The 24,785-nt window shown below is 36.9% G+C and overlaps 1 protein-coding gene and 1 non-coding gene across 3 annotated transcripts in view; both read left to right on the forward strand.

The window, feature by feature from the left end:
• Nucleotides 1-20,505, forward strand: part of CCAR1 (cell division cycle and apoptosis regulator 1) — a 28,729-nt gene extending 8,224 nt beyond the window's left edge. For both annotated transcript variants that reach the window (XM_086617022.1, XM_086617023.1), the window contains 23 exons: nt 389-433; nt 1,106-1,138; nt 2,219-2,412; nt 2,951-3,065; nt 3,149-3,341; nt 4,458-4,590; nt 4,915-5,076; nt 5,520-5,745; nt 6,783-6,896; nt 7,685-7,851; nt 8,571-8,781; nt 9,588-9,671; nt 10,349-10,534; nt 12,165-12,356; nt 12,847-13,080; nt 13,405-13,531; nt 13,790-13,831; nt 15,257-15,339; nt 16,608-16,754; nt 17,155-17,275; nt 17,851-18,036; nt 18,427-18,632; nt 19,963-20,505. In XM_086617022.1, coding sequence (XP_086473148.1) covers nt 389-433; nt 1,106-1,138; nt 2,219-2,412; nt 2,951-3,065; nt 3,149-3,341; nt 4,458-4,590; nt 4,915-5,076; nt 5,520-5,745; nt 6,783-6,896; nt 7,685-7,851; nt 8,571-8,781; nt 9,588-9,671; nt 10,349-10,534; nt 12,165-12,356; nt 12,847-13,080; nt 13,405-13,531; nt 13,790-13,831; nt 15,257-15,339; nt 16,608-16,754; nt 17,155-17,275; nt 17,851-18,036; nt 18,427-18,632; nt 19,963-20,022 — 3,261 coding nt within the window. In that variant the 3' untranslated portion in view covers nt 20,023-20,505. The remainder of the gene's footprint in view (nt 1-388; nt 434-1,105; nt 1,139-2,218; nt 2,413-2,950; nt 3,066-3,148; nt 3,342-4,457; nt 4,591-4,914; nt 5,077-5,519; nt 5,746-6,782; nt 6,897-7,684; nt 7,852-8,570; nt 8,782-9,587; nt 9,672-10,348; nt 10,535-12,164; nt 12,357-12,846; nt 13,081-13,404; nt 13,532-13,789; nt 13,832-15,256; nt 15,340-16,607; nt 16,755-17,154; nt 17,276-17,850; nt 18,037-18,426; nt 18,633-19,962) is intronic.
• Nucleotides 7,470-7,533, forward strand: LOC147528269 (small nucleolar RNA SNORD98). The gene has a single exon (XR_015222353.1). It is a non-coding gene; the product is annotated as a small nucleolar RNA SNORD98 (small nucleolar RNA).
• Nucleotides 20,506-24,785: the final 4,280 nt, after the last annotated feature.

Raw genomic sequence — 24,785 nt, forward strand, 5'->3', positions numbered from 1 at the left:
CGGACTTTTAGCTGTGGAACGCCTTTTGGGAAAAGGAGTTTTGCTGCACCTAAACTGAGGATGTCAAGTTCCAAGAATCTCCCTTAATATCGTTTTCCTTAGTAGCATTTTCTGTGATTTCATACTGTGCCCTGGATACTGTAAAAGTGTCAGACTTAACAAAAATTGCTGATTTTAGCTAGAAAGAGTACAACAGAATCCACTCTAAAGGCTAAGAATATTTGTTATGGAAGTTATATATGTTGCTACTATTAGTTGTGTGTTGCATTAGAATTGTTAAATGTGAACAGTTTCTATCTAAAACTTGCTTAGCAGATAACTTGTATTTGGTGTTATAGGGGTCATAATACTTCCCGTTTATGAGATATTTTGCTTTTATCTGTTTCAGCAATATTCACAACCTCAGCAGACTCTCTATAGTGTACAGCAACAGGTTTGTCTGATTCTTACTGTGTTCATCACATAACTTTAAAAATAATGTCAGTTGTGTGTCTTGTAGGATTTGTCTTCCAAATCATCCTCGTATGGGAAGTTGTTAAAGAAATTAAGTAACATTTTTGTAGTGAAAGAGAACTTGAAGTTCATAAACTTGGAGAGACGTATCCAGAATGGAAGCCTGCCTACCTTCATGGAAAAAAGGAAATTTAAAAATACATACTATTCCATGTGTACATGATTCCTGCTAATCTTTGCTCTAAACAGGGCCGTGTATTTTAACTGCTGGAAAGATGCTGTCCAAAAAAAGTTCCCTTTTACGTTTTTTTTTTTATGGTCTTTGAACTTAACAGGATTTTGAAAAAGAATAAAAGGACATGGAAATTACAGGCCTAAGCTCCTCCAGCTGCCAAAACTTTTTTGGTATTGCTGTTAACTTTCAGTTACAAAACCCCAGCGTTTCTGCTTACCGAATAAACCTGGATTATACAATTTTAAAATTAACCACATGAGCACAATTTTATGCATATGCAAACTGCTGAAATGACCAAACCCCAAAGGACTATTAACTGATTCAGATTAAGCAAAAACTCTTACTTGTAAAGAGGAGGTAAAATTGTACAATTTCCTTAAGCATATAAAATTAATTTATAACTTTATTTATTTTAAGTTGCAGCAACCTCAGCAGACCCTTTTAACTCAGGTTAGTTTGGTTTTATTGTTTGGTCTTCATCCCCAAACACAGATAATGCAAGAGTGCAAATTTGTGACTTCTTGGGTAGTTTAATCTCTAAAATGAACTAATATGAATGGACGTTTATTGGTACAGGTTTACTTTATCCAGATGTTAAAATATGCATAGCCTTGCTTTCAAAAATTAATAGCAACCACTTTTGCTTAATCTTGAAGGGAATATGTGTGTTGATTACATCATAATTTTTTTTTTTGTTTTGAACTTCAAGTGTTCAGTTGTTTTGCAGGAAGTAACAAACTGGGAAAATCCTGCTCTCCTTTGAGCAGGAATTTAACTTTCTGTGTTAACAAGAAAGTATTGTATTATACAATATTGTTAACAAAGAAGGTATTGCAATATGTGTGTAGAAAGGTTTAAGAAGAAACTTGCTGAGCTCGATAGGTTTAAAACGTGCAACCATTTAACACAGTGGAAGTTGCTCTAGTTCGGTTTTCACTTAACCTTGTAAACATGCTTTTTAAAAAAAGGTAAAAATAGGTAGGTTAATTTCATTATCTTACTGTGTTCTGCTTTTGTAAGCAGACAAGCACATGAGTTGTTGAGTTAGGGGTTTGTTAGCCTCAACCTTTACTGACTTCTAATGCTACATTTGGGATATAAATGGAGAATAATATCTAAGTGTGTACTCCTAGTAAAGGTAGGAATTTTTCTCTTCAGGCCTGCTGTATGGATTACCTGTAAACAGTAGCACAGTCTTTTTTTTTTTTTTTTTTCTAGACAATGTGCGTATTTTGGGGAAGTTGACTTTTTTTAAAGAAAAGGATAAACAAAGCCAGTCTTCATTCAAAGTAAAAAAAAAAAGTCATCTAAAAAAAGAAAACAAACCCAAACACAAAAAAAAGCCTCCAAAACCCCCCACAAAATAACCACAAAAATAAAAACCCCAACACTTCCACCTTCTGAAAATCTCTGTTCAGAATAATTGCTTTAGAGACATTTTAAACTCCTGTCTACATGGGTAAAGGAGCTGTTCCTTGCAGGTATGTCAGCTGGTTGTAAGATTGATAGTTTGCTTTATTTTGCTTACAGCCAGCTGTTGCACTACCTACCAGTCTTAGCCTGTCCACTCCTCAACCGGCAGCCCAGATAACTGTTTCTTACCCAGCACCCCGGTCAAGTCAGCAGCAAACCCAGCCACAAAAGCAGCGTGTCTTCACTGGGGTCGTCACTAAACTACATGATACGTTTGGTTTTGTGGACGAAGATGTCTTTTTTCAACTTAGGTAAGATGTAAATACTTGCTTGCAGATCTACTCTGTGTTACCCTCACTAAAATAAAGGTTTAGATGATTGTGTTCTAATTCAGTGACTCCACTGATAGTGCCTGCGGTTAGTTTTTGTTTTTTCTGTCAATGCTGAAAGTCAGGTGGTCACCTAAGTTAATAAACACAAGATCTGAGTTCTTTTATGTTAATTTTTGAAGGGTTTTTTAATGCCAAAGCTGGGAGACTCAGGAGGTATCGAACTCCTTATGAAATTGCAGAATTTGTGGGTGATGAAATTTATATAACTTGCTATATGCCTGTCTTAACTCAGTGCTGTTTAGGAAACTTCCGCTTTTGTGCCAAAGACAGGAATTAAATTCCTGTGCATACTTCAAACTGAAGCAGATATTACTTTCACTGAATTTGGGGGTAGATGCTGTTTCTATAAGCTTTTTTAAATTAACTTTGTCTACTTTCTCCTAACTTTAAATGTAACTTGCAAATGTAACAACAGCTAAATAGGAGTCTCACAATATATTTTCTGTAATGTTTGCAGTGCTGTTAAAGGAAAGACACCTCAGGTGGGTGACAGAGTTTTGGTAGAAGCTACTTACAATCCTAACATGCCATTCAAATGGAATGCACAAAGGATCCAGACACTTCCAAATCAGGTATATGGGGTTACCCAGACTAACTTGTACTGACTGCTTCTGGTTTAAGCTCACTCACAGCTCATTTTCTCTTCTGCTGTTAGAACCAGGCGCAAGCTCAGCCGTTACTGAAGACACCTCCAGCAGTTCTTCAGCCCATTGCACAGCAAACTGCATTCAGTGTTCAGGCCCAGCCGCAGCCGCAGTCCTTGTTGCAGGCACAGATATCAGCAGCTTCAATCACACCTTTGCTTCAGACACAGCCTCAGCCGCTACTGCAGCAGCCGCAGCAGAAAGGTGCTCCTTTGTTAGTCAGAAGACTGAAGTAATAGTTGAAATAATATGGAAAGGACCCTATAGAATTTCAGTTTGAATATGCATCTTCCTGCAGCTATGTGCAAGGCGCATTGCCTGCAGTAGCTCAAGAATCACCCGTTTAGTGAAATCCCCATGGACTCCTGTTCTTATTGAGATTTCCTAATCCAAAAGCAAATTCAATTTATTTTTTGTTCTGACACTTTGATAGACAAGTTGGGGAGTTGAAGGTATTAATGGCAGTGTAGTTCTTCAGCATCTTCTGGAGTTTTCAACACGATTAGGTTTCGCATAGTTACAATGTTAAAACTATAATTTCTGTATTTGTGTTGTATTTATTTCAGTTAGCCAAGTTGGCATTTGAGAGAAGAAACACTGCCAAACATGGCAAATCTAAAACAAAGGTTGTTGTGGAGTCATTTAAGCTTTGAGTGGCTGAAGAATCAGTAATAGGATCGGTAATAAGACAAAATTAAGCCTTTTCTTACCTACAGTAAAAGCAAGGGGAAAAGATCACCTAAGCAGAATTGTTTTGGATGAATGCTTATTACGATACAATTAGTCCTAGTCGTTCATTGGTGTTTGGGAACGTTTGCTCCATTTACAATGAGTTGGTTAAATGTCTTGAGACAGCAAAAGTATGTGCTGGGGGATTGAGCGGCGGTATAATAAATTGATTTAAGAATAATTTTTCAGGAAGCTAATTGTTTTTACCTATGAGTGGCCTCAAAAACAAGTTTTAGGTTTCCTTTAGTTGGATTAGTAGGTAGTGTATCTGTCTTAAAACAGATTACTTTTCCAAGAAAAGGCTCAGCAATTTACAGTGACAGCTTCTATGTGCTTAGATTATATTAGCTTCCATCTTAAGAAGATGCTTTTAAACCAGTTTCACTTACTAGAGTCTCAGTTTGCATCAGTGAGGAAAAGCATAAGTCTCTTGAGTTTCTTGGGGTGGGTGTTATTAATAGGTTCTAGGAATAGACTTCAGAATTAGCTCAGAAAATATACACAAGTGAAACCACTGTAATGCAGCAGTGTTTGTGAAGTGTAGATAGTTGCCCCCTATTATGTATTGATCTTGTAAATTTTTTGTTTCAGGTGGTTTGTTACAGCCCCCTGTTCGTCTAGTTTCACAGCCTCAACCAGCTCGAAGATTAGACCCACCATCCAGATTTTCTGGGAGGAATGACAGAGGAGGAGACCCTATGCCAAACCGAAAAGATGAGAGGAGGTATGTTGTGGAAGACTAGACTATAATCAAAGCATTCAGTGAAGACCTGTCTTCAAACAGAGCTGAGCTTCTTGTTCCAGAGTGAGTCAGTGATACGTAGAAGTGACTTTCCATTAGATACTAGTAAAGAGTTCCCATCTATCTGAAATGAGGGAATTGCATAATCAGTGTCTCGTAAAGAGACAGTGTACTGAAACAAACTGTGAGGAACTTCTCCTCTCCTTTTTGTGAGTCATCTCTGACAGGTCTAGCTTCTGTTGTGCTAGAAAGCTTTTTGTGTCACCAGCATGCAAACATACTCACATCTTGTGTGCATTTTTTAAGCCGCGAAAGAGAACGAGAGAGACGCAGGTCCCGGGAAAGATCACCCCAGAGAAAACGCTCCAGAGAGAGATCACCAAGACGAGAGAGGGAGAGGTCACCTCGAAGACCACGACGTGTTGTTCCTCGTTACACGGTTCAGTTTTCCAAGTTTTCGCTGGACTGGTATGTTTATAGGTGTTTTCCTACATTTGACTTTAATTGTGGGCACAGATTACTGTGTGCCGTGTCAACACACGTGAGTGTAGTGAGTGTTCAGTGATGATCTTAAAAGAAAGATCGAATATGTAATGACTGAGAACCTTGTACAATAAACTTTTTCTAGGTTCTTTGTTATTTTTGAACGCTGCTGCAAAATACCTTTATAACCCTGTTTAATAAATACTCCTTAATACACAGACACCTTAACCAGAAGAGTGTTTAGTAGTTACTTGGTTTTTAAACTTCAATCCATGACACTCTAACTTAAAATATATTTCTCTTTAAATTTTATATATATAGTATTAAATACACAATGGTTATATTTTCAATTAATATACCTCTTAATTATGTGCTTTATTAATGGTTCTTTTATTGCTGTATCTTTCAAATAATATTGTTTATTTCAGCCGTAGCTGTGATATGATGGAGCTGAGGAGACGTTACCAGAACTTGTATATCCCAAGCGATTTCTTTGATGCTCAGTTTACATGGGTGGATGCTTTTCCTATGTCTAGACCATTTCAGCTGGGAAACTACTGTAATTTCTACGTAATGCATAGAGAAGTAGATCCTATAGATAAAAACGCTGCTGTCCTTGATCCACCTGATGCTGATCATCTGTACAGTGCAAAGGTTTGTATGGATTTCCAGTATTATGACTATTCATTAGAATTTTTTTTACCAATAGGGCGAAAAAGTGAGTATAACTGAACTGAAAATATTTTAGAGCGATTTAAGCAAAATACAACATTTGAAACTTTTCAGTAAAGAGCTCGTATACAGAGCTTGAAGAATCATGACTGAAATTCAGTTTGTTTTTCTGTTACTAGACCTGTCCTAAATCTTGTTTGTACTGAGGTCTCTCCCATTCTCTGCACCCAGTTGCGCTGCTCTGATTATAGGAAAGCAAGCCAGCTCCTGCAAGATCTGTGAATTCATTCTGAGTAGTTAATGGAACCTTTTTTTTTTTTTCTTTTCCTTCAAGGGTCTTGTCTGTGCAGTTTGTGCTCTTCTGTTTAGTGATATTTTCTTTCTTTCTTTCTTCTTTCAGGTTCATCTCAATATTTATTATTTTGTTGAAAGTAGATTGAGCATATTGGGATTATCTGAATGTCAAAAAACGCTGCATCAAGGGCTGTAACGATATATGAAAGACCCCAGTGTCAAAATGTCTTCCTAAAACTTGTTCCATTTGAAAGCTCTTCCATTAAAACAGGCCTGAGATTTCTAGGTCAATCTGTTTTAGAAGTATTTCATGTTAAAGATAAGTTTAGAAACAAAACTGCCTTTAACCCCTGTATTTCTGAAAGACTACTTGCCTTCTCTGTATAAAAACTATGAAGCCTTGGCTCAAGTATCAGATGTATTGTTTTTTTCAGTCTATTGATGCAGAGCCAGAGCTCTCTTTCAGAAGGTTAAGTTTCAAAATATATTCAGTAACTGTGGAATAGCATCCTGTTTCGTAATATTAACCTGTTTGGGACAGAGGGAAATTGATCTTTGGCAGACATTTTAACACTCGGTTTTGCAATTCTATTTTACCTTTACTTGTTCTGATTTTTTGTGAAATTAAGGGAAAAGTACTGGTATGTATATGTTGGCAAGTTGTGGTCATTGTTTACCAGTCATAGTGGGAGACCTTCACAAGACTGATCTGACTTACACAACAGGTGATGTTGATGGCTAGTCCTAGTATGGAAGATCTCTATCACAAGTCATGTGCTCTGGCTGAAGATCCCCAAGAACTTCGTGATGGATTTCAGCATCCTGCTAGACTTGTAAAGGTAAATATGCTTCAATGCCAGATACTTCTGGCAATGAAGGTTGGTTATAGAGCATTAAAATATTTGTCGATAAGGGAGGAGCTTGTAGGCAGCTAAATGGTGGCTTCATATTTCTTCCGAGGAGACCTAGTTTAAATGTCAATTCTTTTTCCTGTTCATAGGAGCTCCATCTTCACTGCTTTCATATTTACTGTTTTGTTCAACTTGGGTTTCTCCAAACACCTACTTGTTTGAGTTTAACGATTGTAATTATATAATAATTAGCTGTTGTTAATCCGAACAACCTATAAGTGCTGTGGTGTTTCAGGACAACACAGATTTGTTTTCCAGTTAGACTCCATCACCTTAAAGGAAATGGGAGTACTTGAATTTGTAGATATAATGCTCTTATGGTCTTATCTTTTGTAGCTTTGCTTTATCACTTTTAAGCAGGAACATCTGTAAATGTGTATCAGAATTAAGACACCATTTAAATTAGTATCTGTTTGTCTTTTTTGTTAGAAGGCTTTTAATTGCAAAGGAACAAGCCTATACCAGTAAAGGAACTTGATGGAAAGTCTTGCAAGCAAGAATGAGTGATGATGTTTTAAACCTATTCCATTTCTGAAATAATCTGTGGAAAAAAATAACTGAACTCTTTCTTGACTGACTTCCGTTTTCAGATTTCAAATTAATGTGACAGTTTGCTTACGGATTTCAGTGTGTGTGCTATGAAATATTCTTTGCGCTTTAGGAAAATGACTCTTTACCCTTAGCAGGGGAAGATTCAGAGGACTCTTTTTGTCTAGTTTTTAGTGGGTATGAAAGGCAAAGATGAAGCTATGGCTATTGGAGGACACTGGTCCCCATCACTGGATGGACCTGATCCAGAAAAGGACCCTTCCGTGCTGATAAAGACGGCTATTCGTTGTTGCAAGGCTCTTACAGGGATTGACTTAAGTGTGTGCACACAATGGTAAGTACTGTACTGCAAAGCAAAGTACACTATAGAAATATTTGTCTGTTACCAGGAGTTTAAAAAGAAAAAAAGATGGAAAAACCTCTTTTTCATTGTCGGCTGCTGTTGGTAGTGCAGGTAAACTACTCAAAGGATGTTCTGTTTTGTAATAAGCTTGATTGGTGCCAACTGTGCTGAATACTGCATTAAGAACTAATTAAAAATTCCGGATTTATTTTGACGCGTTTTGCTGTAATTTTTTAATGAATGTGCGTTGAAAATATTTTTCATTTTGTGCATAGCTGGAGAAGATCGTCAAGAGAACTTCATTTCATTGTTCTTTTGTTATAAATAAATAGCCGTTCGCTATATAGCCATATTTTCTCTTGGTGAGTTTTTGTCCTGTGTTAACACTCATTGCAGTTTTACTAGGACCAGGAAAGCCTATTGTATGCGAAATCTAAAGTGCTTCAGCGCCTTTTATTTGCACATTAAACCTACGTGTGCTAAACAACAAGTTATATAAAAAGAATTTTGTTGGTTTTCCTCCTTTTCAGTCATGCCACCTTTTTTACCAATGTGCTAAAAGAGAAAATATGGCTTCCGTAATTTTTTTCTTTAGATAAACTTCAAGGTCTTGCAGCAAAGTTTCTTTACTTGATGTGCTACAAGTGATCTAGGCTCTTTAAAATGTATTGTAGAATTTTTTTTCCAACATGCTTCTTCCCTTGCAACAGGTACCGTTTTGCAGAGATTCGCTACCATCGCCCTGAGGAGACCCACAAGGGGCGTACAGTTCCAGCTCATGTGGAGACAGTGGTTTTATTTTTCCCGGATGTTTGGCATTGCCTTCCCACCCGCTCAGAGTGGGAAACCCTCTCCCGAGGATACAAGCAGCAGCTGGTCGAGAAGCTTCAGGGTGAACGCAAGGAGGCTGATGGAGAACAGGCACTGAACGCTAATCCCTTTTTCTATTTCTGCTTCTCACAGGCACAGGAACACAGGCACAAAATGCACACCACATACTACACAACATACATACATAGGAGGAACATAACTGGTAACAATGACTGGTAAACCAGCTTTCAGCAGTGTAGCGAATGTTGGTTTTTATTTTTATTTCAGCTAGTTCACTAACTCTAAACGTGTATGCCGATACCACAAACGGAATTAAATTGTGCTTACGATGCGCAGAAAATTTTTTATCGTAGACGTAGTTGCTGGAATCTGGGACCAGTTGTTGAGTGAGATGCAGTTTATGAATAGCTGTCTTTAAACATTTTGCCATTTTCTAAAATTTCTAAATTCTCTCTTGTGGCCAGTTCTAATTGTGATATTTGAAATTGAACAAACACTAGTCTGAAACATCTGAATTTCAGGCCATGTGGCTGATCAACATCTTGGAATAAGGGAAGGTCTGACTGAACAAAGAGTAACTTGGGGGATTTAAAACCTGGGGGAAGATCACACACTGTGTGGTTAATGGAGACCAGCAGTGTCTGTGTAACCCCGATATTCTTTGTGGTGTTGCTTATCACCCTTTTGTGTTCCACAGATCTGGCTTGTATTGGCTGAGTGGCACTGTGATCATTCATAAAGTGGTAGAATGTGTGTGTGAACTTGTCCAAATAATAACTTTAGGAGAAGACTATCTGAAACAGTTGTGACCTTGCACAGATCAGCAACAGAATTTAAAAAATAACTGAAATGCTTTCAAGCTTTCTGAATGATAATTTCTAAATTTTATTTGTCAGGACGAAGAGGAAAAGGATGATGGGGAAGCTAAAGAGATCTCTACACCTACACACTGGTCTAAACTGGATCCGAAAACAATGAAGGTAACTAATGCTTTTCTTAAAATTTTATTCTATTGCCCGTTTTCGTTTTTAAGGCATAACCTGTAATATAGCTGTATATTCCCTTAACCAAGAGAAAAAAACTTCAGTAGTGTTTTATCTTCCTTGCTGATTTTACAGGTATTAGATGTGATATCATGGTATACAAGTGTGACTCCTGATTTTAATAAGTGAATGCAGCTAATTGAAACTACTCTGAACTTTTGAACCTCGGACAATTAAAGAGTATCACAATATGATACGTTAACTGGAAAAGGAAAGTTCCGCAGTAATCTGGTTGTGTCTACTTGCATTAAAAATGTAGAGTCTAAAATACTTTAATGTTAGTTTAAAAAGGCAATAATTATACAAAAATGTATGTCAGGAGACATAATAAAAAGTTTCCGCGAAAGGAGTAATAGTAATAAACTATTTTACTATAGTAAAATCCTTTCCCTGCCCATGTGACACGTTCCTCAAAAAGGGGTTCTTTGAGGAGGACACAATTTTAAATGTAATATGTTTTGTATATCAGTAAATATTAGTGGTTTTCAGTACAGATTTAAAAAGTAGAGTTGACTTCTCAGTGTTCTTACTTAATTTTTACTTCACCTTTTTTGCTGATCAAATGTTTTGCAATGTCACTGGTTGATACCACTTACAGAGCTTTTATTTACCAGGTAAATGACCTTCGCAAAGAATTAGAAAGTCGAACCCTTAGCTCTAAAGGACTGAAATCTCAGTTGATAGCTCGACTGACAAAGCAGCTGAAAGTAGAGGAACAAAAAGAAGAGCAAAAGGAGCTAGAGAAGTCTGAGAAAGAAGAGGAAGAGGAGGAGGATAGGAAATCTGAAGATGACAAAGAGGTTAGGTTTCGGACCTGTTTGGTTTAAGTCTTATTAAATATACCTAAATACATAAAATATGTTATATAAAATTTGTATAAATAACTATATATAAGTATAAAAAGTACAGGAACATGCCTAGTTGCATTGGGATTTTGTAGTTCTCGGATGACTGTACTGGGAGCTCTTGCTGTAACTTGAGCTGCTGAATTGGAACAAAATCTTGGCAATTTGAACTTCTTATTATCAGCAAAGTCAACTGAAATGTGCAACTGCACTAAGGGCGTCTGAACTAATGTCAGACCTTAAACGTAAGGAAAAATAAATTCCAAACTCCTCAGAAAAACTATACTTGAACAGGTGAACACACTTAAGATCTTAACTTCTTAAACCTACACGAAAAGCATCTGCTTAGTTGTATTGGCTTTTAGAGGTATACAAGCCTTAGGGAATTACTGTGGAAATGGGAAGGAGGGCAGGTTCCAGTCTGTAGGTGGTTATAGTGTCTCAAACTGTCTGCTTACTTCACATGGCTAACGGTTTGCTTAGGTTTGTTTTCTCTTTTTGTGAAGCTTTAATTTTTGCTTTTGGATAAACTTCCTGCGTATCAAAGTTTCTCAGTTTTGCTGTTGGTAGTTTCAGTACTACTTAGTCTGTTCTGCTGTTTCACAAGGATAAACAAGATCTGTGCAATAAGGCCAAGGCCATAGAGAAGGGGCGTAAACGTCTGGAGAATGTATTCTGTGTTAGTTACACAAAAAGGCAGGTTTGAAAGCATTACCTGCAAACTGATACGGCATGATTTGAAATTTTATGTATCTGTGTAGACCTTGTTGAGGGAGCAAAGGCCATGTGCTTGCTAATTCTGTCAGCTGCTGCCTTCTCCTACAGCTTGGATGGGCTTCAGCTATCTTCGTTTTTTTTGCCACAGCTTTCTTCAGGATTAGGGGAGGGAGGTTTGATTGTGCCTGCTTTTTTAAAAAGCACAAGCTCTGCCATGACTTCTTTCTGTACTCATAAGATTTCAATATTTCTCTCTTGGCAGTCAGTAAGCTGCTTGACATTTTTACCTTTTTTGACCTTTTGTTTGATTTGCATTAGTTGTTTCTGTAGAGATTACATTTCCCATAATCAAAAGAGCTGAGTAAATTGTCCTCTGGTAATTGTTAAAGCTGTGTTGGATGTAAAGACAGATGCTGTTTGAAGCCTTTCCTCTTCCTGTGTAAGGAATGTGACAGCTTACTGTCCTATACAGCTCTAAACCCTCCCCTAAGCAAAGAAAAGCTCGCTCAGGAGCACTGAGTCCCTGGCTGGCTCGCGTACTGTTCCTTGAAGTGTCCTTCCAGTGTCGATAAACGTGCTGCGGTTAGCACCATAAGGTGGTTGGAAGGTGCTCGTTGCTCTGCGGGCTAAACAGCACTGCAAGTCCTGCTTTGCATTGCTTGAGTTTCCAGTTCTTTTAGGCAAGTGTTGCCAGTGGACACTATGCATTCTGGAAATTCTAGATTGTGACTTCTGTTTGTCTTGCTTTGCGTTCAGCAGCTTAGGCTTTCCTTCGCTTTCTTCAAAGCATCAAGTCCTAAAAGCTAATTTTTCGGCTGAAACTTCAGCTTTGGAATATGCTGTATGTTATTTTTTTGCGTCTTTTTAGGAAGAGGAAAGAAAACGCCAAGAAGAAATGGAACGTCAGCGGCGGGAGAGACGATACATCCTGCCTGATGAACCAGCAATCATTGTGCATCCTAACTGGGCAGCAAAGAGTGGGAAGTTTGACTGTAGCATTATGTCTCTCAGTGTTCTTCTGGACTATAGACTAGAAGATAACAAAGAACATTCCTTTGAGGTAATTTAGCAATGCTATTTACAGTTTGCCGTTCTTACTTCTTTTTAATTCTGTGTGATAACTGTAGTATTCTTAAATTGTAAAAGTTTATGATAGCATGGCAAAATACAACTTGGAAGAAGTTAAGTTTCTTTGTGCAATACCTAGAAAAAATTGTCCGGGCTTTGGTAGATGGTTTACTATGGTAGCATAGTCACTGTGTGATATCCAGAAGAAATGCACAGGTTTTCAGATACGGAACTGAGTTTGTAATTTATATAGCCAGTCTAGGTCCTGAACTACTGCACTACAGGAAAGTAGCATTTTTATGAAGTTGTTTAAGGTTTCCATGTTCAAAGCAGATAGTAAGAAATCTGACACTACACAAAATTCTGGCATGGTGAAAGTTGGCAGATAGCACCTCATAGCTATTTATTCATAAGTGTACAAATCTTTATTATATATTATAAAACCTTTTGTTAGTTCTCTTTTCATTCTTCTTTATGTGCAGGTATCATTGTTTGCAGAACTCTTCAATGAAATGCTTCAGAGAGATTTTGGTGTCAGAATTTACAAAGCACTGATTTCTCTCCCAGAGAGGGAAGACAAAAAGACAAAAAAAAGCAAAAAAGATGAGAGAAAAGAAAAAAAAGAAGAAAAAGATGATGAAACAGATGATCCAAAACCTAAGAGGAGAAAATCTGGAGATGATAAAGACAAAAAAGAAGAAAGAGACGAAAAGAAGGTCTGCAACTCATATGAAGTACTGTCCTGTCTAGATCAATATTAAACTGTTTCTATTTGAATTTTACTTTTTTGCATTTGAAAACTGAGATCTTGTAGTGTTAATTAATTGATTTGACTCGCTGATCTATGTAAATATGCTTTAATCATTGTGATTTAAAAAATTTACAGATATTTTGGGAGTATTTTAACATTCAGCTATATCACATAGATTTGTATTTGTGGGTTTTTTAAGTGACTAAATATAAACATATGCAAATTTCGAAGGAATGGTAGTGAGGTTTTTACTTTCCTGGTTTTTAGTTCTGACTGGATAAATTTTTAGGAACTTCTGTTACAGAGGGAAGATAAAAGGAAAGATGATTCTAAAGATGAAGAAGAAACTGAAGATGACAATAATCAAGAAGAATATGATCCGATGGAGGCCGAAGATGCTGAAGACGAAGATGAAGGTATCTTGAATCATGAATTTTGTGGCTTTCAGAATTTTTTTTTTATTGCCACCGAATAGTTCTTTCAAGCTGGAGAAAGCACTGGAACTAGACAACTTAAAATTGCATTATCACACTAATTTTATTTTAGTAATTCTGACCAGATCTACATGAAATGTAAGTGCCTTTATGCTAGGCATTGTATGAACATAGTTAACATAAACTAGCTGTGGTGCTCAAAGTAAGGCATGCATATAGAAGTGGTTTTATTTTTTTCAGAATGCAGACCACTCGCAACTCCCATTGAAGTCAGTAGGAGATGTGAGTATTCAGCACCTCTGAAAAACCAAGCCACTTTTAAGTGCCAAACCTCCTGTTCCTCAGTTCTGAAATGTCATCCTGTTTTTAGTTGGCCAGACTGTAGTGTGGGGTGCTCTTGACATGATGTTATGAGAGTTGATTTCTGTTTGGGTGGAGTTGTATTTGTCTGAAGAAATGGGGGAAAAGGGGCTGGGGGAACTTTCTTGTCTCCAGGGAACAGCAGTATCCCTCTTTCCCTGCTCAGAGATTCAGAAAAGCATAAGATATGGTGTATGCTTTTTGGTTTGTACTTCTTTGGGGTTTTTGTCCTTTTGTGGAGAGATTTTGGTAGAGATGTAGGTTTGAACTGCTTAGATATTGCAATCCCAGCATTTTCTAACCAGCATTTCCAGTTGTTATTTTTGGCAGAGTACTGCACCAGCCTTAAAAAAAAAAATCCGCACTAATCTGTGGTTTCCAAAATAACTCTTATTTGCTTGTAATCTGGCTGTGAGAGTGCCTTGGGCTTGTCTGTTCTTTACAAGTGCTGCTACTTCCCATAATCTGTCCTTGTGCCATTCCCAGTCAGAGTTGCTGAGAACAATCCAACATCCATGGAGGTACAGGAGAAAGCAATTGGTTCTCAGAAACGTGTTGGCAGAATTAGACAAGTGTTGTGATACGTAGTTTTTTCCAAAGTTTTCCTCACAAGAAAGGTGAGCTTAAGGCTGAACTTGGCACGTGATTCTCTGACCAAAGACTTGCACATAAGGTACAGAGCTGCATGCCATAATATGTCCCTGCAGTTGTCATGTTCCTCTTTCTCTCATTATTTTTAGATTTAGTTTTACTGTACTGCCTACCTTTGCACAAAAAACCTGCAGTTTGTAATTCACTTCTGATAAGTGATGTGATCTGTAACTTCTAGAGAATCTAAATCATAGGATCAGTAATATCTCACTCAGACATGAGTATAAACACATGCTTTTAATTATATAGTTGATGCAGTTTTTGATATAAAATATTTGGGAGTAAATAGTACTGATTTTGTCCTAATAGGAATAACCATAGCTGAATGCAGACTCTGCCAAGCCTCCTTAGGGAGAATCATGGTAATTTTCTGCACACCACTTCAATAGATGGTGATGTTGGCAGGACTCATTTTGGCCTAGTTAGTGTTTGTTTCAGCTCTTCTATCCTGTGTGTGTGAAAAAAACACAAGGCGGGGAACAAATGACTAATGGCTTATGTTAAAATAAGACCAGAGAAAAATAAAAATTTAACAGGACTCACTGAAATGCCATTTGTTTTTTTATTTTTCAGAGAAATATATTAATTTCAGATATTTGGGGGTTTATGTGAACTTTTCCAATGAACATCTGTTTTTTGAGATAATGGTTATAGAATTGTTTGCTCTGGGTATGTTGAATTTTCTTTATTTTACAGACCGGGATGAAGAAGAAATGAACAAACGAGAGGACAGAAGAGAGGCAAACAGGCATTGTAAAGAGAGGTCGTCTAAAGATAAAGTAATTAAAACCTTTCTTACAACTACATATAACCTTGTTAGAGGTGTCCTAGTTAGAGCTTAACTTTATTATAAGACCTATTTGTACTCCTTGATTCCTTCAATACTTCTGGATTGAAACATTAAGTGTATATAGAAGTGAGGGAACATAGAACCATAGAATGGTTTGGGTTGGAAGGGACCTCAAAGATCATCTAGTTCCAACTCCCCTGCCATGGGCAGGGAAACCCTCCACTACACCACATTGCCCAAAGCCTCATCCAACCTGGCCTTGAACACTTCCAGGGATATGAGGCATCCACAGCTTCCCTTGGCAGCCTGTTCTGGTGTCTCACCACTGTCACAGTGAAGAATTTCTTCCTTAGATCTAACCAAAATCTACCATTTTTCAGTTTAAATCCATTGCCCTTTGTCCTAAAGTTCATTGGGTGAAAGCTGTGGAAAAACTTTCTTATATGAGATTCTGATATGTCTGAAAGATGCGAGGAATAATGCGGTATGTGCACATAAGAGGCAGCAGATGTGATTATTTTATCTGTTATTTTCAACTGCTGTACTCTTGCATAAGAAAAGCAGAAGCTTAGCTTGATTGATAAACTGGCTTTTCAGTTGTGAAGCTTGGAATCATTATGTGATGTTTTTACATCTTCCTGCAGGAAAACAGATGCTTTTTGTGTCATGAAGCCAATAGCTTGCCCTCACAGTTCAGATTAAGGAACAGCACAAGTTTAATTTGTTACACTTAAACTTTCTTTATAAATGCAAGAATAGGACAAGTTTCTGATTCTCTCTTATTTTTTTCTTCAAGAAAAAAAACAAGATGTAGGAATAAGAATAATGAGAATGTAGCTGAGAGCGCCGAATGCTCATCCATTACGCGTTTATGGGGATTTCACTTTGAAAACAGCTGTTGAGTAAAATATATGATTGGGAGGAGAAGGAATGTTTATTATGACTTGTTTAATTAGATTAATTCTTCATAATTTTTTGACATCTTAGTATGAACAAAAGGAAGGTGTGTCTACCAGATATTACTGTCCATTGTGCTGCAATTCTTCTAAATATTTGAAAGATTATTTGTCCTAAATAGCTTGCTTACATTACATTTGAGCTTAGTAGGTAAATGCTACTTATAGTAATCACTCGACTGAAAGTAATAATAAAATGAACAGAGGAAAACTTTTGTTAACTGAAAAGTTTACATGTTTTCAGTAGATGGTGGGAAAATATTTTTAACTTCCTAATGATTCCATAATGAATTTTCTGTAGGAGAAAGACAAGACACAGATGGTAACCATTAATAGGGATCTTCTGATGGCTTTCGTTTATTTTGATCAAAGTCATTGTGGATATCTTCTGGAGAAGGACATGGAGGAGATACTGTACACTCTTGGACTACACCTGTCACGTGCTCAGGTTTTGTATAGTAATAGAAATCCTTTGAAAATATTACAGGAATGCTGTAAGCATGAGGATGTAGTTTAGCTTCTAAAGGGTGTTGCTTGCATGCCTGATTCCTCATTTTTATGTAGCTACTTCATATTTACAATTAAATACTAGTTAATCTTTTGTAAATTGTCTTGGAATGAAAAGGCGAAGTTTGCACCTCTTAATAAGCCTATATTGTGTATGTAGCTTCTGTCTTAAAATTGTATCTTTTTTTTTCCCCTAACTTGTTTTCATTTGAAGCCCCAGTATGTTAAAGTTCAAAAAGCTGTGCGATTTCTCTAAGTTTTCCAAGTTAAAACATCCTTGTTTATGTAATATAATGTCTGTATTAATTAACACCGTATTTCTTTCCATGGCTGTGTTTTAGGTCAAGAAGCTACTTAATAAAGTAGTGCTTAGAGAATCTTGCTTTTACAGAAGACTAACAGATACTTCTAAAGATGAAGAAAATCAAGAAGAGTCTGAAGATCTACAGGAAGATATGTTAGGTGGTATTACTTTATTATTTTTTATGCCACAAACTTCCAGAGAATTGTTTCTGTGCAAGTGCCAGTGAGTTTTGGAAGATACTTGCTTTCTTGCAGGAAATAATTCAGGTCTGCAGGGAACCTGCCAGTTTGGAAGAGTAAATCTTGGGCAGTTCATAACCTATACATGCAACAAGATGCGTTGGAAGCCAGAAATACTGTAGTTTAAGTCTTAATATCTTGAAACAGAAAGGAAGACAGAGGTTAATGTTGAATATTGATGAACAAGGTTTCTCGTTCACAGTAGTTTTGCAGTCAGGAGGATCAGTGCTGTAAGTAGTAAAACAGAGCCTGATTTTCTAAGGCAAGTTACTGCAGAAAGGAGGCATAGAAGAATATCATGAAAGAGCATACTTCTTTCTTGGAGGGGGAATTGGGTTAAGGAGGGAGGAGAAGAATGTGAGGGATAGACCAGCAACCTTGAATTTGTATTCATTCTTTTAGGAATTTATTCTTTCAAAAAGTTTTTGAGGTTGGTCATGAGAACTGAAAAATGTCACAACTATTATTTCCTAATGCTACTTAATGTAATACAGGAAACAGATTATTATTACCATCACCTACTATAAAACAAGAATCAAAAGCCATAGAAGAAAACGTCGGCCTCATTGTGTACAATGGAGCTATGGTAGATGTTGGGAGCCTTTTACAGAAACTGGAGAAAAGTGAAAGAGTTCGAGCAGAGATAGAACAAAAGCTTCAGTTACTAGAAGAAAAAACAGGTGAGACATTACTTTGAGAGTGGTCCTTGCATGGGTGCAAGATGCTAAGACTTTTTAAGTAGATAAACCCATTTTCGTAATATTTGTGAACTCAATTTCTTAGTTATTTGTTTACCATAAACTTATATTTTCTATTTCCCAAGCCCTTTGAACGTGCACACCAACTATTGTTAAGTATCATTGTCACCATGCTGAAATGGGTTTATCTTTTTTTTACTCAAATTGAACGTAAGACTTCTAAATGTCATCAGAACTTAGTATTATCAAATGGTAATGCAACGCAGTTTTCAACGTTCTTTAAAAATTGGTAGTTATGGTGGCGGCGTGTAAATGGAATATTAAGATGCAAAGTACATGGCACTGGAAGTGACTGGGGTTTTTTTTCCTAAGATGAGGATGAAAAGACCATACTACAGCTGGAGAATTCTAACAAAAGTCTATCTACGGAGCTCAAAGAAGTGAAAAAAGACCTTGGCCAACTGCAAGAAAATTTGAAGATCTCAGATGATAAAAATTTGCAATTTGAGGGTCAGCTGAATAAGACAATCAAAAATTTGGCTACTGTTATGGATGAAATACAGAGTGTTCTTAAACAGGTTAGAATTGTTTAATTCCATTTTTTGTTATTGTATGCAGGCTTGCTGGAGACTATATTTTCAGAACAAAAAAGTTTTCACATGAATTCAGGGTGCTTGTATCTTTAATGTATGTATAAGATGCTCAATGTGATAGCGATTATTTAAAGATAGCAATTAAAAGATGCTTTTTCTAAGCTTGAAACATATGTTCTTGACTTCATTTTTTTAAGAGGTGTAAATATTAATATGAATCTCAAACCATTTTAATATTTTCCTGTCCTGATCTTGTCCATCTCCAACAGTTCAAATCTGCTCTTCTGTTTGATCAGTTAGGAGTGATTTTTCACAGCGTAACTTAAGTATTTCAGTTTATGCAGGGGTATTTCAGTAAAATGAATTTTAAGCAAAGCACGTAATGCTCCAGAGTGTTTCTATCCCTGTACAGAAAGATACTTATGTATTCCCTAGGAATGCTATGGAGGCCCATTCAGTAAAGCTGAATAAAAGCAGGTTATGAAGGCTACTGCGTGGCAAACCAGTACTATGAGGAAGGCTTGCTTTTACTTCTGTCTACGTTTATTTTGAAAAGACAATATAGCATCTACAACAGTTCTAAAACCAAAACAAAATTACACGGAAAAAAAGACCAACTAGAAAACTTGACAAATATTAGAACTTTTTTCCCCTCTTGTAGGATACAAGTGATGCATCATCTAGGTCACTGTAGCTCATTAAACTGGCAGTAGCGTGCAGCCATCTCTCACCAGTATCGTTGCGCAGTCCTGTACTGTACTACATGTTGTAGACCTGCTGCTCCACCAGAACCAGCAGCTGAAGGCACTGTCTATCCCTCTTTTGCCATACTCTTCGCTCAGTTAAATGGCCGTGCTCATTCTGTCTGGTATTTTTGAGACCAAAATGTCTTCTATGCCTAGATAAATATTTTGTTAGAACTGTTATGGTAAATTATTACCCTAGTTTAACGGATTTTGCAAAAACGGTTTTCACTTGCTTTTTAAAAAAATAAATAAAACAACAACCAACCTAAAACAAACAAACAAAAAAGTCCAACAACTCCCAAGTCTTTAGGCTGTAAAGTGAGGCTTCTGGGGATGTTTTTTGTGCTTCTCTTCAGAAGTGCTTCGGTCACATTTAATTTCTGCCTCCTCAATTTTTCAAGAAGTTACTGGAAATATGAATTGGTTATAACTGTGAACTGGTATCTTACTCAGTTTATAGTATTTTAAGTTGACACCAAACAGTATCCTTGTCTCATTCTGCTTTACAGTTCACATAAGAAATATCACTTCTAGAATTCATGTTATCCTCTCCCTTTTTTCTTTTCAAGGATATTGTGAAGATCGAAGATAAAGATCAGAAATCCAAAGAAAATGGAGCAAACGTATGATAAAACTGCTGCTGTTAAGAAGAATGATGTTACATAATGTAATATAAATCATGATACCAGAATGTATGGGAAGTGATGCATGTTTGATTTTAGTAGTATAAATATCTTCGTTCCAAAAGATGTATAAAGTTTTATGAATGTGAGTGTCCGCTTCTGAAGATTGCTTGTAATTCTTAGCATTCGATTTGAGACACTCCTTGAGTGAAAATAATTTTGCATTGCAAAACGTTTTAGGATGAACTTTGTTATAGTTTTAACCCTAATAAAGTTCATCAATGTCATGAACAGTAGCAAGTATTTAATTACCAAATGTTTTTCATTAAAGTCGAGTGAAATCAAAATTTTCATTATTTATAGAATTGCCATTTTTAGGTTTTTGTTTTTATTTTGGTCTAATTAGTCTTTTTAAATTCAAATATAAATCACAAAATAGCATGCTGCTTAATTTTGCAAGTAAAGATTTTTTTAAAAAAAAAGAACACAAAAAAAAGCTTCTTGGATTTTTTTTTTTTACTTGTCACAACTTTCTTTTCCCTTCCAAATGTAACTTTCTTCCCCAAAGCTGCTTGTATTAAAGCCTCATAATATACAGTAGTTCAGTTGAGTTAAGAAAGCAATAGAAGCCTACCAAAATACTGGTAGGGTTGTGAGATTTCTATGAAAATACATGGGCCTGCTTTAAATGTTTGTCATTTGTGTTCCTTTAGTTGTTCTTACCTTTGAATTAATATATATGCTCCTTTTTAATAACAAATGCAGTGTATTAAAATGTATGGTTTGATACCAGGCCAGTAGATGTCAGAATCTGCCTTACATGGAGAAAAAGGTACCATTGTAAGCCGCCTTTAATTAAATTTGACTTCTTTCTTTATATGTGTAATTACTTCAAAGACTTTAGTCCGGCAAAAGAATGGATACACAAGTATCAGTACTTCAGGTTATAATGACTAAGGAGCAGGACACAACTTGGGTTGTTGAAAGTGGGTAAGGTTGCCTGCCTTTGTGTTCACTAGAGATACAAACTTAAAAGTTAACATGACATCGTCAAAGGCAACTTATTCAAATAACGTGAAATATGAACAGTTGTGTTTTGGTGCAACTTCCAGGAAAATTAAGGGGTTTGAAAGTTGGGACAGAAGTGTTTTCTTACAGAAATGGTTAATTTTAGCAGACATTTTCTTTTTCAGCCTAGATGTCCTAGGTAACTAAGTACCTATTAGGAGAGTTCAAGTGCCATAATATGTATGAATAACCTACATGGAAGGTCATGACTCATTAAAATGACTGAGTTTGTTGGAAAGAGTCTAAGCTGGTGCTTTTATCACTTACCTCTTGGCTCTTTTGGAGCTAGACAAGTAAAATACCTTCTCATTAAAATAACATGCATAAGCTTCCCCCTCCTTCATCTCAGTTCAGTCACTGTATAATATCCTAACTGTTCACACTAAAGTAGGAAGTACTATGAAACACTAGTTATTGCATATGAGTACACAGAAAATGCATGCTTTATGAATTAAGAGAGAACATCTTGTTAGAATGATTGAGGATGATGATAAATTAATTTTATGAAAAGCGTTTTCTGTGGTGTACAGATGGTGTTAACAAATTCTTTTGTAATCAAATTATATTTTTCACCTTTACCTTTGTACAAATTGTTGACAGCATGTTTCATTCTTGACCTTGAGCACCGATTATTTAAACGGACTTGAAAGGATTGCGTTTGAAATACTTTGTTCGTGAATTCTCAGCAGTACATGTGAGCACACAAGAAAATAATTCTAGAATTCAAGGTAACATCTTTTTAGGCACACTGAAACATCTGTTGAAATATTTTACTGTGGTGTTTTTACCTTAAACTGCTGAGCTGAAAGCAGTTGTCGCAACAGGCAGGCCTCACCTTGTGTTTCAGTGAGTGGCCCTGTGAGGTAGTTGCTGGAGTGATACAGATTTTTACAGTATTTAAGAAAAAAAAGTATTTGTTAGAATGAGTGTAATCTTTCTCTATATTGCTTTGATGTAATAGTGTTTCATTTACTATGTACAGTCTGCATTTATGTTGGAAAGGAGATTAAAAGGCTAAAGAATAAAGGAAAAAAACAAGGAGAAGTTTTACAGCCTACACAGAGCTTGAGCAGTCTCCTGAAGCACAACTAAGCTGAGGAAGAACAAATGCCTTTACAGACTTTAAGTGGCTTTACCAAACAGCACAAGGTTCTGTACACACACAGCATCAATGCTGGTCGTTAGGTAAAGCTTCTTGGTAATATTCAAAAAAATGTAATTCTTAAGCAAATTGAACAGAGTATCAGTAATGGAGGTTTGGACAAGCAGTCTTTTGTTAGTTTTAATTTATGAACAATGGTTTTGCATTTCATGTCCACACTTTTCCCCCTCATGGACTTTCCACTCTAAGTCTTTCATTACATATTAGTTGCTGGTAAAAGTGAGCCTCTGATGCCTCAATGTCCAATTTGTTGTTTTAAAAGCATCATAGATGCTCTGTGGAAAGTAATACATCTCAGACTGCCCTGTTCTGTAGAGAAGGCATTGCTACAGCAGGCCAGTAAATGGAATCTGATCTTAGTTTACAGATTATTTCCCTCCCCTTTTGTATTTTGTCTAGCTTGGGGGAATTAATGAGTTAAGCCCTTACAAAGTGATATTCAGACTAGTGGATGTCTGAATAAGGCTAGGAAGAAAGTTCCCAGTGATGCATCTGCATGCAAAATGCTCTAGAATAAAGTAGACCCTCCTGAGACCCCTTTGCAAATTTTGCTCTGGTGATGAAAAAGCAGAAGTATGTTGTTTCAGTGCTACATAGCGACAGTGGCAAATAGACCAATAGTGAATTTTTGCCAGAAGTTTTTTAAGTGTTGAGGATTGCATGTGGGATAGTGGAGCTGCTTCCAGCACTGCTGCATGTTCTACCTTTATGAAGACATGGAATGTTTTCTTCACTCACCCAGTGCTTGATGCTTGTGCCTGTAAGCGCCTGGGCCCTGCTGCAAAATCACTTCCCCGTTGTCACTTTGTTTATCCGGTGTCCTCTGGCTCAGCCTGGGGTGCCCTGAAGTGAACAATGGAGAAGTTGGAATTCTCTGTCTGGTGCCCCCTGGGTTTCCTCAGATCCAGCATTTACAACTGATAATCTTAACAGTACAAAGCTTAGTTCTTTAACATTACATTTTTTCAATGTTTAACTGCTTTGAGAGAGATGAATGGCTTTCAGTCCATCTTTCTGCTGAGTAATGTCCTGTGTGAATACCTGTTTGGACTTATGTAACAGTTAACTTTCACAGATAATTTTATCAGGAATGTGCACAAAACATGCTTTTTCCCTTGTTTCTCTGTAATTTTTGTGTACCCAGGTCAGGTTCTTACCTTGAATGCATTTCTTCAGTGCAGTTTATATTTAAAAATATAAACTATAAAAGAATTCATTTTGAGTGACTGAGTCTTATGGCCAGCAATAGATTGCAAAATGCGTAGGTAGCACAGTGAATACACTTACGCTAATATTTTCCAGAAAGCAGAAACGGTTCAAGTAGAAATTCAACTGGGGCTTGTATATTGCTGTGTAGTGGGAGAACAAAAATGGCATAAATAATGAATACTATCTATACTCAGCTATCAAAACCATCAGTGTTTCCTCACCGTACTTGTATGTTTCTGCATACTGAGTCTCATTAGATGGATTGCACCAAAGTAGTCACAGTAAGAAGCTCTAATAACAAAATGCATTACTTTCAAGCAAAAATACTTCTTGTTTATTCATCCACTATATAATCCATGGCATCATGATACAGAGCATACATTTAAAGTTTTGGAGCATACCAAAATATTGCCTGAAGCCGTATATTTTGTAGTGTTTTAGCTGTGGTTAGGAACATTGCTTTTGTGTTTCTAGGTACCTGATACCTGCATGTGTATTGAAAGCGTGCCATTGCAGTTGTATGCTGCTTTTGATTTCTTGTATCCCGGTGGGTTTTAAATTGTTTTCTTTAATGAGCGGATTCTAACTCATTTGAGGATTCAGGCTGAGTACCCTACAGCACATGTAAGAGCTAGTATCTTTTCAGGTGTGGTTCAGTAATACTGCAAGCTATTATATCCAGCCCAATATTAGTTCAAGTCTCTTTATTCTCTCTAAAATAAGAGCAGAATAGTGGTGCTGAATAGATTTGTTGCATGCTGCAATTTGTTTTTTTTGGTGCTGGGTTGTGAGGTTAAACTACAGGAGTTTTTCTCTAGCTCCTGCAGTACTTCATTACACTTGGACCATTTACAGAGCATGTTAAGCCACAGGTGCGTGTAGAAATACTTTGTTGATTGGAATTGTTGAAATTGTTCAGTGATATCCTTCTCTTCAGAACAGTCTTCCCTTCCATATGTTCCCCCAGGCTGAGGAAGGAGCTCGCGTAGCTTTTATTCTTGCTAATAACTTGGTCTGCAGCCTCAAGGCATATTCATGTGAACTTGCCATAGGCAAGTGATCTCCCAGTGCGGTGAGGTCTGACCAGTTCATTTCTTTGTGGGAGGCAAGTGTTACGGTCCTTGTGGTGCCTCTGAAAGTTCCTTCTCTCATCTTCCACCCTAGCAGATACTGAACTGTTACAGTGATCTTTTGGAACAAGTAGGTAATGGTAGTCCTGTGAGGGGGCTCCGAATATTAGGAGGAAGTACTTGAGCTGGATTTCAGCCAGCGTGGCAGATTTCCAAAGCCACATGTTTTAATGGAAAATTGATTCCAAGGTTATTTTCCG

This window comes from Tauraco erythrolophus, chromosome 9 (genome assembly GCF_009769465.1).
Source record: "Tauraco erythrolophus isolate bTauEry1 chromosome 9, bTauEry1.pri, whole genome shotgun sequence".
NCBI classification, from domain to species: Eukaryota; Metazoa; Chordata; class Aves; order Musophagiformes; family Musophagidae; genus Tauraco; species Tauraco erythrolophus.